The sequence below is a fragment of the Ursus americanus genome, chromosome 2 (genome assembly GCF_024610735.1).
Source record: "Ursus americanus isolate L20-20 chromosome 2, mUrsAme1.1.p, whole genome shotgun sequence".
In the NCBI taxonomy this organism is placed as follows: domain Eukaryota; kingdom Metazoa; phylum Chordata; class Mammalia; order Carnivora; family Ursidae; genus Ursus; species Ursus americanus.
Window position 1 is genome coordinate 106,640,357 of NC_142128.1, and position 14,039 is coordinate 106,654,395.

At 38.0% G+C, this 14,039-nt stretch overlaps 1 protein-coding gene across 1 annotated transcript in view; it reads right to left on the bottom strand.

The window, feature by feature from the left end:
- The window catches only part of FMN2 (formin 2), a 356,034-nt gene that overhangs the window by 59,518 nt on the left and 282,477 nt on the right, over positions 1–14,039 (bottom strand). Inside the window, exon 15 of the mRNA XM_087859789.1 lies at positions 12,929–12,980. Coding sequence (XP_087715915.1) covers positions 12,929–12,980 — 52 coding nt within the window. The remainder of the gene's footprint in view (positions 1–12,928; positions 12,981–14,039) is intronic.

The following is a 14,039-nucleotide window of genomic DNA, read 5'->3' on the forward strand; positions in this document are numbered from 1 at the left end:
GAGCCATTGTTGGCAAGTCAATGTGATAAACATCGTAAAGTAACAATAGTATCAAGTAATTATATCATGCTAATTCTGTGCTAGGCTCTGTTCTGGTATTCTCATTTTAGAAATAAGAAAATTTTAGAAATAAGGAAACGGAGGTATAGTGAGTTCCAATAAATTTCCCCAGATTAAACAAATTTGGGAAAAAAGGGTAAACGTGGATTTGTTAACCATTCCACTACACACCTGGCCGGGGACAGGACCCTCCTACTCCTGAGGCTGCTTACCATTACCGAGGGCTCTGAGAATCCCTTTGGAGGTATGACTTAATTTAAGGTAGTTCTCTGTAATGTGTAACCAAATGAACCCTCTAATAACTATTTTTAAAGCAGATTTAACTTGCCTAACGAAATGTGTGTATAGATAAAGTCACCTAGAACAGTTTCGTTTTCTCTTAGTTTCATCTACCCAGAAAAAATCTCTTCCTCCCTCTGACAGTGATTTTAGACTACTTTCGTTCAACTGTTTTCCTAGAATCTACTGTACTAGAAGCATAGTTTCTCAAACCATACAACCCTAACAGATTTGAGTCATGATACTACAGTCAAATACACCTGCTACCTTGAATTAACCCCCACCATTTCTACTTCCTATTTTCTTTTTTCTTTTTTTTTTAAAGATTTTATTTATTTATTCGACAGAGACAGAGAGAGCCAGTGAGAGAGGGAACACAAGCAGGGGGAGTGGGAGAGGAAGAAGCAGGCTCCTAGTGGAAGAGCCTGATGTGGGTCTCGATCCCAGAACGCCAGGATCACGCCCTGAACCGAAGGCAGACGCTTAACCGCTGTGCCACCCAGGCGCCCCTACTTTCTATTTTCTAAAATATAAAACATCAGTGGTCAAAATAGCATAATCTTTCTTTCTTGCATTATCTTCACCCTCCCCACCCCTGTAAGAACATAGGCGTCAGCATCCCCAGTGATAATGTGCTGATTCCATTACCCTCCTTGGTTAGGATAAACCTTTAGGACTTTTAACTTCTATCAAGTTGGAGAATGTAGTCTCTGGAAAGACTTTAGTCTATTCAAAGCCCAAATAGATTTTTTGGACATTGGAATGCAGAAGATCTTCTCAACTCTACAACAGGGTAAGTTTCTATTTTGAAAACAAAACTTTGCAAAAGGGCAATAACTCTGTGATGTGCTTTTTCCCCGTCATAATTATCAACCAAAACTGAAAGGAAACATAACAAAGTCTGCGGGAGAAGGTCCTGAAGTCCTTCTATTCAGAATACACAAAAGCTAACAAAAACTTTCAAGACAGACCAACACCTACACTTTTTATAAGTGACAAAGGCCAGCAAATCTGCTCCAGGTGTCATAGGCCCTTGCATTATTAAAAATCAATGGATTTTATAAAAATTTAAATCATGTAGCCACAGAAGAAAATCCCTTTGTATAAGAAAAGTGCCATCCCTAAACTTTACCCCCTGGCCTGAAAGTAAAAGGTATGCAACACAGCGTCTACCACTGATCCTAGGAAGCCCTCCTCCTACGGGTAAACCTTCTGGCAGGATTTTAAGTTAGTTAACCAGAAATCCAATGTGGAAAATAACAAACTCCGACTTTGTTTTACTTTATCAATATTGTTAAGAGAATGATGTAATTGTTTGGGGGTTTTGCAAAGACATTCCATGTCACTTCAGTTTTAACACCAGCCTGGAGCCTGCCTGGTCTGCTAGCACAAGCCAGATAAACACAGACCTGTAGGCTTTCTATTCATGTCCGGATACTTACTCAGAAAGATTCTGGAAAATATGCCTATTATGAACTAAACATTTCACTTTCATTTTATCCATGTGCCAGAAGTCCATTCCTTGGATAAACACTTTACAAACTGACACTCTAAAAGTCACTAAACATGATAAAGTATGTGTGCATCATTTCAGGATGATTAAATATTTTCTCTCCCATGACAAATGAACAGCTACATACTATATGAAACGATTGGAACCAACATTCCTTTTCTTTCTTTCCTTTATTTTGTCTCTATTTTGCACGAAAGATTAATTTTCCATTTCAACTCATTCGTTATGCAATCTTGGCTTTGGTAAAATACCACTCAAGCAATATTACACGCAGAAATAGTATTTATTTTTTTAAACATGTGATTGAAAATTCTTTCACAAATGGGCTTTCTTTCCCTACTATTTCTCACCTTTTATTACTGGTTGTTTCCAATTGCCTTTGTTATTATTTATATTAAACGGGGAAGGGAGAACTAGTGTATTCTACTTAAAAATTAAAAAAAAATAGATCAGTAGTGTGAGGTACATTAAGTGCACGTTAAAACCGTACAGTCCTTCCTCATCACATCACAATGCCAAAGCAAGGCACGTTGATTTATAAATTCTGTATGCAAAATTATAATCATTGCTTCTCTACTTAACAAATGCACTGGTGCCCACTTAAGATTAGATTAGTTACAGTCTACTCTTTCTCTTGTCTTTAGCTCCTGGGATGGGAGTCCGGACTTTCATTCTGAAACACATTTGAAAAACAGAACTTTACATAAAAATTTCAGGAGGATATATGTCCTATTGAAAAATACAAACATCTTTGAAACAAATGTTTTAATCTGCAAGAAAAATCCCAAACTTCCTAGAAAAATGACCTAGTCCTTTTAAAATGAAGAAGGGGTACAAATTACTTTGTTTTCCATGACCCACATAAGGGTCATAAGTTAATTATACCTTTCTCACCCTTTTTTCCTTTATCTGGAACATCATGTAAATTAATTGACAAAGGTAAATTATCTAATGTAATCATTATAATTCAAATCTTACTTTCGGTCTTTCCATCGGCTTTATTAGAAATTTAGTGAAACTAAAGGGACTGATAGCTGGAACAAACTGTTTCTAAAATCTGCTCTTTTTCTATTTCAAAAAGCCAGTTTCACCATAAAATATGTATTTTACCAGTGGAACTTAATAAAAAAAAATTCTAAGAAAAACCTGAAGTTCGCCACAACTTACAAATAAGGATCTCTGAGTATCAGAAGCCAAGTTTATAATCCCACTCTCATTATTCTTTAAATAGAGATATAAAGGAATGGCCATTTATTAGACAAATCCAGAATCCCTACGTTCCCTCCTGTGAATTAGGACAGACACTGAGTAATTCTGTGGGAAAATAAAAACAACATATTTGGTCTGGTGATATTTTTCCACAATTGAGGAGAGCTGCTTACGTTAATTAAAAATAAAATAAAAGCAGAAGCTGAAATAAACACATACAGCGTGTATGCAGCCAACCTTGACAAGATTCTGCTGAAATCCATCTTGTACTACAATACGATAGTTTGGCTGGCCCAGCGAAATCATCTGAAGAGGACAGTATGTTCATCAGATTTGTATTTGGGTTTTGGGTAAGGTTCAAGAATCATCTGCTCAGTTGTCTTACTTTCTGGGAGAATTGAAGCGTTCAAACTATTTATTCAAAAGCCATACATTTTTGTTTGTGCGAAATAGGAACACAGCCCCACTTCTCAGATTAATCACAAAAATGTGTGAGTAAACAGCCAAAATTAGCATATAAAACTATCATGCTAACAAATGGAACATGAAAAAAAGTCTGATTTGCTTTAAAAATATACTAACCTAGATATTCTTTTGAATATTTTTATTTTGTAAGGAAATCATAAAATGATCCCCCAAACCCATAATATTCCATTATAGAAAAAAAATTCTAATTAGTACCTAAAGTTAACTTATCCATTTTATTTATTTATTTTTATTAGTATGTTCAGTTAGCCAACATACAGTACATCGTTAGTTTTTGATGTAGTGTTCCAGGATTCATTAGTTGCGTATAACACCAACGAATCAGTATATAATTCCTTTCAAAGCATGTTGATTGTGTTTGTGTAGTTTACAAAACATTTTCATGAACACACTTTTCTAGTGAAGGTCTCTTCCTAGCCTCCCTTGAGGGAACTGGAGGGAACTTTGTATATGGCAAAGAGTAAGCAAGGTGTTCCGTTCCCACAGCCTGAGAAGACCGAAGGCAGCATGAGGTTATGCGCTTTCACACACAAGGACGCGGAGGCCCGGGTACTTCGTGGTTTTTCCAATTGCAATTCTAAGGTAGAGCTGTCAGGGCCCTGCCCACCACCCTGGCATGCTTTCTTTCGTAACAACCGTAGCGAGTGCTAGAAACAGGAAAGTTCCATCACAATAGAATCCTCAAGACACTTGCAGCCCAACTCAGCTATCACAATGACCTGTAAATGGTGCTCAACTAGTTCTAACCCTGAAAGCACATACGTCTGTCACTGACTGTCACTGGGCCTCTTGTGAGGGGTGCAAAGGGAAACTAAGATGTCTTGTGTTGGGACGCCTGGGTGGCTCAGTCAGTGAAGTGCCTGCCTCCGGCTCAGGTCATGATCCCAGGGTCCTGGGATCAAGTCCCGCATCGGGCTCCCTGCTCCGTAGGGAGTCTGCTTCTCCCTCTCTCTCTGCAGCTCCCCTACTTGTACGCATGCTCTCTCTCTCTGAAAAATAAGTTAAATCTTTTAAAAAATAAAATAAAATGTCTTGTGCTGTAACAGCATCGTTGAGATAAAAATAGAACCTCACAAAGAAATTCCTTTGATTAAGATGCTTTCAATATATTCATATAACCAAACCTTCCCTGTGTATTTGCTGCCTCAAGGTCGGAACATGAAAACGGTCAGCTTTGCTGGTACTTACTGCAGAGCAAGTAGAATCACTGTGCGTATATACCATCTTACCACCAAAATGGACTGCCGCCAGCTTCATAGTATGACACATAGAACATAATAACCTGTCATCAACAGAAAATGAAGGACGGATGGGAGACTGAAAAGCTACCTGCCCAAATACACATTCCTGGTTCATCTCTCCTCTCCTACAGGGACTTGCAATGAACAGAGATCAAACAGAGAGTAGAGAGCTGGCATTTTGTTTTAAATTTGGGTTTTTTTTGGGGGGGAATGGGGGGTCAGGTAGAGGGGTTTCTGCACAAAGAAACAGAAGCCAAAGAAACTGTAAAAGCCTGAGGCCTTGGGTTCCCAAGAAGCTGACACTGGTAGAAAGAAGAGTTGGTGATCTGCTGGGATGGGAATGGGGTGGTTTAGGAGATGGCCGAGGCCTCAGGGCTGGCAAGGAGACCCAAGACTCTAGAATCTGGGTCAAATCCCCCAATCCCTCCGCCGCAGGAGAGGAGCCAGCCAGCCTGGCTGAGTGAAACCCCTATAGCCCGTCAGGAAGAGACGCTTCTGCCTGCTCGCCTATGCAGTTCCAGGAAAAGCAGTGGTGCACCTGAGGCTGGCGTACTTCCAGACTGCCAGGCACGTGCGTGATTTTATTTTAAGCCTAGCTTCCTAAAAGCTGCTGTGGGTCCAAACAGCCATTGCTCAGCAAATGATCGGTCAGAGGTTACACCGAAGCCCCTAGTGCCAGGGAGGCTTGTATCATTTGCCGATGGATCTGGACGCGTCCTGGGGAACGTTTACAAGTCTTCTTCTGACTGCTTGACCATTTTTGCTTGTTGCTCCTTGTATCCTGGAGCTGTGAGTGTCCTCTTAACTGCTTTACACTAAGACCTCCATTGTTTCAACAAATATTTAGGCATGGAACTCTCTCCTCTGTTCCAAATACAGTCAGTCTTCTCAGACAGAGCTGCACACCTCGGGGCAGGATCTCTGCGTCTCTGCACAGGAGCTAAAGTTAGAGGTGAGACAGTGGCCCACGTGCCCCAAAGTGAGACTTCTGCTCTACAAGCAGAGCTGAGATGGGTAGCCCTAGTCTTCTTGGCTTGCACTTCCTGTCTATACAGATCCCTCATCCTAATAATGGTCAGCTGGGGCAAACAATTGGGGGCCCAATATTCTTGATCTGTCTCCCAGGGGGGAGAGCTTATATCTTGCAAATTGGGGCTGGGTTAAGGAAAGGAGCCCCTCCTCCCTACATCTTTAGTTTAGGATAGAACTTCTGCAATAAGCTGTAGTTGGCAGGATGAGCAAAGCTGGCAGTCTGCTGACCCAGAGTCAAATAATAGACGGGTAGCCAGGGAGAGGGTACCTGCATGGATTAGAGCTCCGAGAGCAGTTTCCGTAAGACTGAACTAGAAAGAATGGGTTCTGGGTCCAATGCCACAGACTCCCACCATTCTTGCCAAGATGAAGTAGATGGTCTTGAATGAATGATTCTCTGTTTGCTGGATGCCCTTAAGAGCATTTTCTAGAGACGTTAAGTGATTGTTTTACATAATTTCCTCCAGTTAAATGTTTGTTTTTTGGCACAAGAGTTCATTCTGGAAGTCAGTGTCCTAAGCTCAAGTATTTTAGTAAAATCTATAAGATGAGGGATATATATATATATATATATATATATATATATATATATATATATATAATCTAATTAGTTTGAATTGATCTCCACCTAATTTACAATCTAGGTATTGTCTCTCTTATTTCACAGATAAGGACAGAGATTAAAAAGTCATGGTAAATCCGTGAAGCCACAGTGCCAGCACTTTGGAGCGAGTGCAAATACACGGAGGTGATGCCAGAATCTGTGTTCCGTGACCACGCAAGGCTGCCCAACGTCTGATCCAATGGAGACAGCGAAGAATGTGAATCAAACAAGTAAATACACGGCCTGGGTCTGAAATCTGTCTGCGGTTTCTATCACTACCACCAAACATCTTCCCATCGCTAAGATAATAATGTGAAAACAATATGGCATTAACATCTCCAAACTAAGCACCTGGCCAATATTAGCTAACTTATTTCTCACCTCCAGAGTAGGTACGATTACCCTGAGTTACAGTGCTGGCCCCAATCACAGAGCTAACACATGAGAAGCAGGATTTGGACTCCAAGTCCATCAGGCCACAGTTACGCTGCCTTCCTGAATAGAATTACTATTGATCGCTGACCCGGTCATGTAAGATTGCTATGAACACGGAACAAAGATTTATTTCTTTGAGAAATGTTTCATACCATTCATAATTATTTTTTATTATTTTTTAAAGATTTATTTATCCATTTGAGAGAGAGAGAGCAAGCAAGCAAGCGGGGGGAGGGGCTGAGCGGGGAGCCCAACACTGGGCTCGGTCCCATGACCCATGAGATCATGACTTGAACCCAAAACAAGAGCTGGACACTTAATGGACTGAGCCACCCGGGCACCCCTTTATTTTTATTTTTGAATTTCATAATTGTTTAATTATAAAAGATGGCTCTTTCACTAACAGTTTGGTCATTAGGCAGTTTTTCTTTCATGTAACTAACTGAAATTTCTGTTTGTCATAATTTAAGGACTTGACTTTCTTTTTTTATTCCAGTATAGTTGACATACAATGTTGTATTAATTTCCAGTGTACAATATAGTGATTCAGCAATTCCGTATTCAGGGCTCACTGTGGTAAGTGTACTGTTAACGCCCTTCACCTATTTCACCCGTCTACTGGCCCACCTCCCTCTGGACACCATCGGTTTGTTTTCTACAGTTAAGAGTCTGGTTTTTGGTTAGTCACTTCTTTTCTTTGTTTTGTTTCATAATTTTACATATGAGTAAACTCATACAGTATTTGTCTTTCTCTGACATATTTCACTATGCATTGTACTGTCTAGATACATCCAGGTTGTTGCAAAAGGCGAGATTTCATTCTTTCTTGAGTAACATTCCATTGTATCTATACCACATCTTCTTTATCTGTTCATCTATCAATGGACACATGGGCTGTTTCCATAATTTGGCTATTTAATAATGCTGTAATAAACATAGGGGTGCTTATGTCTTTTCAAATGAGTATTTTCATATTCTTTGGGTAATTACCCAGAAGTGGAATTACTGGATCATATGGTAATTAAATTTTTATTTTTTTAATGACCCTCCACAGTAGTTGCACCTGTTGGCATTGCCACCAACAGCTCATGAGGGTTCCTTTTTTCTCAGTATTCTTACCAACACGCGTCTGCTGTGTTTTCGATTTTGGCCACTGTGACCATTGTAAAGTGATATCTCAATGTAGTTTGGATTTGCACTTCCTTGATGATGAGTGATGCTGAGCATCTTTTCACATGTCTGTTGGCCATCTGGATGTCTTCTTTGGAGAAGGGTATGTTGAGGTCTTCTGCTTATTTTTAATTGGATTGGTGTGTGTGTGTGTGTGTGTGTGTGTGTGTGTGTGTGTGTGTGTGTGTTGAGTTGTATGAGTTTTTTTTTTTTTTAAGATTTTATATATTTACTTGAGAGAGACAGCATGAATGGGGGGCCGGGGGATAGAGGGAGAGGGAGAAGCAGACCCCCTGCTGAGCAGGGAGCCAGATGTGGGGCTCCATTCCAGGACCCTGAGATCATGACCTGAACTGAAGGCTTAACTGATTGAGCCACCCAGGTGCCCAATATGAGTTCTTTGTATATTTTGATACTAACCCTTTATTGGATAGGCCATTTGCAAATATTTTCTCCAATTCATTAGGCTGTCTTTTAGTTCTTTTTTTTTTTTTAAATGTTACTTTCTCTTCTATTTTTTTTTCAAAGATTTTATTTATTTATTTATTTGACAGAGAGAGACAGCCAGCGAGAGAGGGAACACAAGCAGGGGGAGTGGGAGAGGAAGAAGCAGGCTACCAGCGGAGAAGCCTGATGTGGGACTCGATCCCAGAACGCTGGGATCATGCCCTGAGCCAAAGGCAGACGCCTAATGACTGCGCCACCCAGGTGCCCCAGGCTGTCTTTTAGTTCTGTTCAATCTTTCCTTTGCTGTGTAGAAGCTTTTTATTTTGATGTAGTCTCAATAGTTTATTTTTGCTTTTGATTCCCTTGCCTCCGGAGACAGATCTAGAAAAATGTTGCTATGGCTAATATCAGAAAAATTACTGCCTGTGCTCTCTTCTAGGGTTTTTATGGTTTCAAGTCTCACACTGAGGTTCACAATCCATTTTGAGCTTATTTTTGTGTGTGGTGTAAGACAGTGCTCCAGTTCCCTCCTTTTCCATGGAGCTTTCCAGTTCTCCAAACACCCATTTGCTGAAGAGATTGCCTTTTTCCCTTTACATTATCTTGACTCCTTTGTCAAAGATTAACTAACCATATAGTCGTGGGTTTATTTCTGAGCTCTCTTTTCTGTTCCATTGATCTATGTGCCTATTTTTGTGCTAGTACCATACTGTTTTGATGACTACAGTTTTGTAGTGTACCTTGAAATCTGGGATTGTGATACCTCCAGTTTTGTTCTTTTTCAAGACTGTTTTGGCTATTCAGAGTCTTTTGGCATTCCATACATGTTTCAGGATTATTTTCATTTTATGAAAAATTCTGTTGGTATTTTGATAGGCATTGCACTAAATCTGTAGATTGCTCTGGGTGGTATAGATATTTTAACAATATTTGTTCTTCCAATCCATGAGCATGGGATATCTTTACATTTGTTTCTGTTGTCTTCAATTTCTCTCATCAGTGTTTCATAGTTTTCAGAGTACAGGATTTCACCTCCTTGGTTAAGTTTATTCCTAGGTATTTTTATTACTTTGGGTACAATTGTAAATGGGACTGTTTTCTTAATTTCTCTTTCTGATGCTTCATTATTAGTGTATAGAAATGAAACAGATTTCTGTACATTGATTTTGTGTTCTGCAACTTTACTGACTTCATTCATCAGTTTTAATATTAAACTCCAGCGGTGGAGTCTTTTGGGTTTTCTACCTACAGCACCATGTCTCGGCAATTAGTGAAAGATTTATTTCTTCCTTACTGATTTAGATCCCTTTTACTAATTTTTCTTGACTTATCTCTGTGGCTAGAACCTGCCAGTACTATGTTGAATGGAAGTGGTAAGAGTGGACATCCTTGTCCTGTTCTTGTTCTTAGGCGAAAAGCTCTCAGTTTTTCACCATTGAGTATGATGTTTGCTGTGGGTTTTTCATTAATGGCCTTCATTATTTTGAGGTATGTTCTCTCTAAACCTACTCTGTTGAGGGTTTTATCATGAATGGATGTTGTACTTTGTCAGATGTTCTTCCTGAGTCTATTGAAAAGATCATATGTTTTCTATACTTTCTCTCGTTGATATGATGTATCGTGTTGGTTGGTTGGTGAATGTTGAACCACCCTTGCACCCCAGCAATATATCCCACTTGGTTGTGAATGATTTTTAAACATATTATTAGATTCATTTGCTGAAATTTTGTTCAGGATTTTTGCATCTGTGTTCATCAGAGATACTGGCCTGTAGTTAGTTCTCTTTTTTCTGTAACATGTCTATGTGGTTTTGGTATCAGAGTAATGCTGGCCTCATGGAATGAATCTGGAAGTTATTCTTCCTCTTCAATTTTTGGAATAGTTTGAGAAGAACAGGTATTAGCTCTTCTTTAAATGTTCAGTAGAATTTGCCTGTGAAGCCACCCAGTCCTGGACTTCTGTCTGTTGGGAGTTACTTGATTACTGATTCAATTTCATAGCTGGTAATAAGTCTGTTCACATTTTCTGTTTCTTCCTGGTTCAGTTTTGGTAGGTGATACATGTTTCTAGGAATTTATCCATTTCTTCTAGGTTGTCCAATTTGTTGGCATATAATTTTTCATAATATTCTCTTACAATCCTTTGTATTTCTGTGGTATTTGTTGTTATTTCTTGTCTTTCATTTCTGATTTTGCTGTTTTGAATCTTCTCCCTCTCTTGTTGATGAATCTAAGGTTTATAAATTTTGTTTATCTTTTCAAAGACAGCTCCTGGTTTCACTGAACTGTTCTATTGTTTTTTTGTTTGTTTGTTTGTTTTTTTACTTTCTAGGTAATTTATTTCTAATCTCTATTATTTCCTTCCTTCTACTGGTTTGGAGTTTTGTTTTTTCTTCTTTTTGTAGCTCCTTCAGGTGTTAGGTTAGGTTGTTTTGTTGAGATTTTTCTTGCTTTTTGAGTTAGGCCTGTCTTGCTCTAAACTTCCCTCTTAGGACAGCTTTTGCTACAACCCAAAGATTTTGTACTGTTGTGTTTTCATATAATTTTTTATTTCTTCTTTTATTTCTTGGTTGACCCATTCATTGTTTAGTAGCACATTATTTAACCTCCATGTATCTGTGGTTTTTCCAGAATTTTTCTTGTGGTTGTTTTCTACTTTCATAGCATTGTGGTCAGAAAATATGCATGGTATGACTTTGATGTCTTTGAATTTGTCGAGACTTGTTTTGTGGCCCAATATGTGATCTATTCTGGAGAATGTTCCATGTGCACTTGAAAAGAATGTGTATTCTGCTGTTACAGGATGGAATGTTCTGAATATGTCTGTTAGACCCTTCTGGTCCAATATGTCATTCAAAGCTATTACTGTTTCCTCATTGATTTTCTGTTTGAATGATCTGTCCATTGCTGTGAGTGGGTGTGATGTCCCCTACTACTATTATTGTATTATTATCAGTTACTTCCTTTATGTTTGTTATTGGCTGCTTTATATATTTGGGTGCTCCCATATCGGGTGCATACTTACAATTGTTATATTTTCTTGTTGGATTTTCCCTTTATTATTATATAGTGTCCTTTTTTCTCTCCTGTTAACAGTCTCCATTTTAAAGTTTATTTTGTCCAGTAGAAGTATTGCTACTCCGGCTTCCTTTTCACTTCCATTTGCATGATAAATGCTTTCCTACCCCTTCACTTTCTTTCTTTCTTTTTTTAAATAATTTTTTATTATGTTATGTTAGTCACCATACAGTACATCCTTAGTTTTTGATGTAATGTTCCATGATTCATTATTTACGTATAACACCCAGTGCTCCATGCAATACGTGCCCTCCTTAATACCCATCATGGGCCTATCCCAACCCCCCACCCCCCTCCCCTCTGAAGCCCTCAGTTTGTTTCCCAGAGTCCACAGTCTTTCATGGTTCATTCCGCCTTCTGTTTACACCCCCCCCACACACACACATTCTTCCCTTCCTTCTCCTACCAATCTCAACAACTAAAAACGTGATATCTGTTCACAGAATATACAGAATCTTGCCTAATAAAGTAATGGTAAAGAACTTCTTTAATCAAAATTCTTCTTCAAGTGTAATCATTTCTTTAGAGAGTATGATGGTTAATTTGAATGTGTCAGCTTGGCTAGGTATAATAACCAGTTTTGGGTCAAACATCAATCTATATGTTGTGAAAATATTTTTAAGATGTGATTCACATTTAAATCAGTAGACTTTGAGGAAAGCATGTTACGCTGCATAATGTGGATGGGTCTCATCCAATCCGTTTAGGGTCTTAAGAAAAAAGACTGTGGTGACCCTAGTAGGAAGAAATTTTGGAATTCTGTCTCCAGAATGTCCTTGGACTCAAGATTGTAACATTAACTCCTTTCAGGCCTTTCCAGCCTGCTATGGGCCAATTCCCTAATCTCTCTTGGTCTCTGTACACACACGTACATCTTATTGGTTCTGTTTTCTGGAGAACACTGACTAACAAGAAGAAAGGGAGAAAACTGAAGCAGAGAAACCGAGAGATTTGTGAGATATTTTTCTATGCTCACTCATTCATGATTGCAAATCTGCATACTGAAAGTAAAAGTTTATGCAAGGGAAGCTCCTGGCTTCCTACTTAAACTCAATAGTTCCCTATAACCAAACTCTTCATCCTTCTTTCTTGAAACAGGTTCCTGCTATCTTCCCTTCTCTCGTACTTCCACAGTCCTAAATCTCATCCAAAAGAGAAGGTACTCAGGTATTCACAATAATTTGGTACTTAACACATTGATACATCATCCAGTCATAAAAATAAAATTCAGAAATTCAATATAATAATAAACTATTTTTTTTCTTTTATGCTTGAAAATAAAAACTGAGCTAATGTTTCCTTGAGATAAAACATACTAATAAGTACTTTATAAACCTATTCGAGAATAAATTTTTATATTAAAGTAATTTCTCACCACTTATGAGTCTCTGTCAGGGAGTTTTCCTCTGCCTCTTGATCAATTTTAGCTGAAAATGCAAGAAAAGAAAAAGAAATGAGTTACATGATAGCAATACTATCTTAAGCAAAATACGATTCAAATAATATGAAATATATTTTTATTCATTAATTCAATGCATTCCAGAACAAGTTTATTTTAAATCTATAAATAAATATGATTAAATAGATTATATTTAATTTTCATTAAGTTAATAGTAGGTACCAACACACATAGGATATATAATGAATTATAAATTTAAAATTCCAAGTAATTCCTTTTTTCTAAGTAATTTCTTTAAGTCAGTCACATTAACCTGAGAAAACAAAATAGTAGTTAATTTCATATTCACAGTAAATGTGTTTGTCAAGGATTTAAATGCTAATAATTCATTAAAAATAATTCTCTCAAGCAAAGGTACAGAAACTAAGTCAAGAAACTAAATAGAAATGGTATGTGACCTTGACCAGTGCTCTCTGCACAGACCACAAGGGAACAGATCCAAAGATTATTCCTACAGGGGTACAAGACACTAACATTTTCTACTAATTAAAAGTAGGGAGGCAATGGTAAACTCATTTATTTGCTATCATTTTTGTTTAAAAATAAATGGTAGCCTGACACAAACTCAAAGATCAAATTTGAGAAAGCTATTACATTACTATTTGAAATTATTAAAATAACATAGGAACTCCACCACATAAAATAGGTGTGGCAGTGACTTTTACATTTTTTGACCAGCAAGCATTCTAGGAATTTATGTATTACTCTAAACACACCCACACACATAACTGACACAAAAGTTTCAAAAATACTCTTACTTCATGCAGCACTCTCTCATATTTTTAGTCCATTCTATCAGATTTCAAAGTGTAGTTGTGACCCACTAAATTGATTTCATGCTTCACTCTTGGTTTGTTAAGACACACTCTGAAAATCACTGAGTGACAGGACAAAAAGTTAAAAAAACTCAATTAAAGAAAACTAGAACTAGTGAAAGAAGAAGTTGCCTTTTTATGATGACTCTCTTTTAGGTCACACTCGTGACCATTTGGAGGAAGGAAGAGACAAAGTGGAGGTGGGCAAGTTG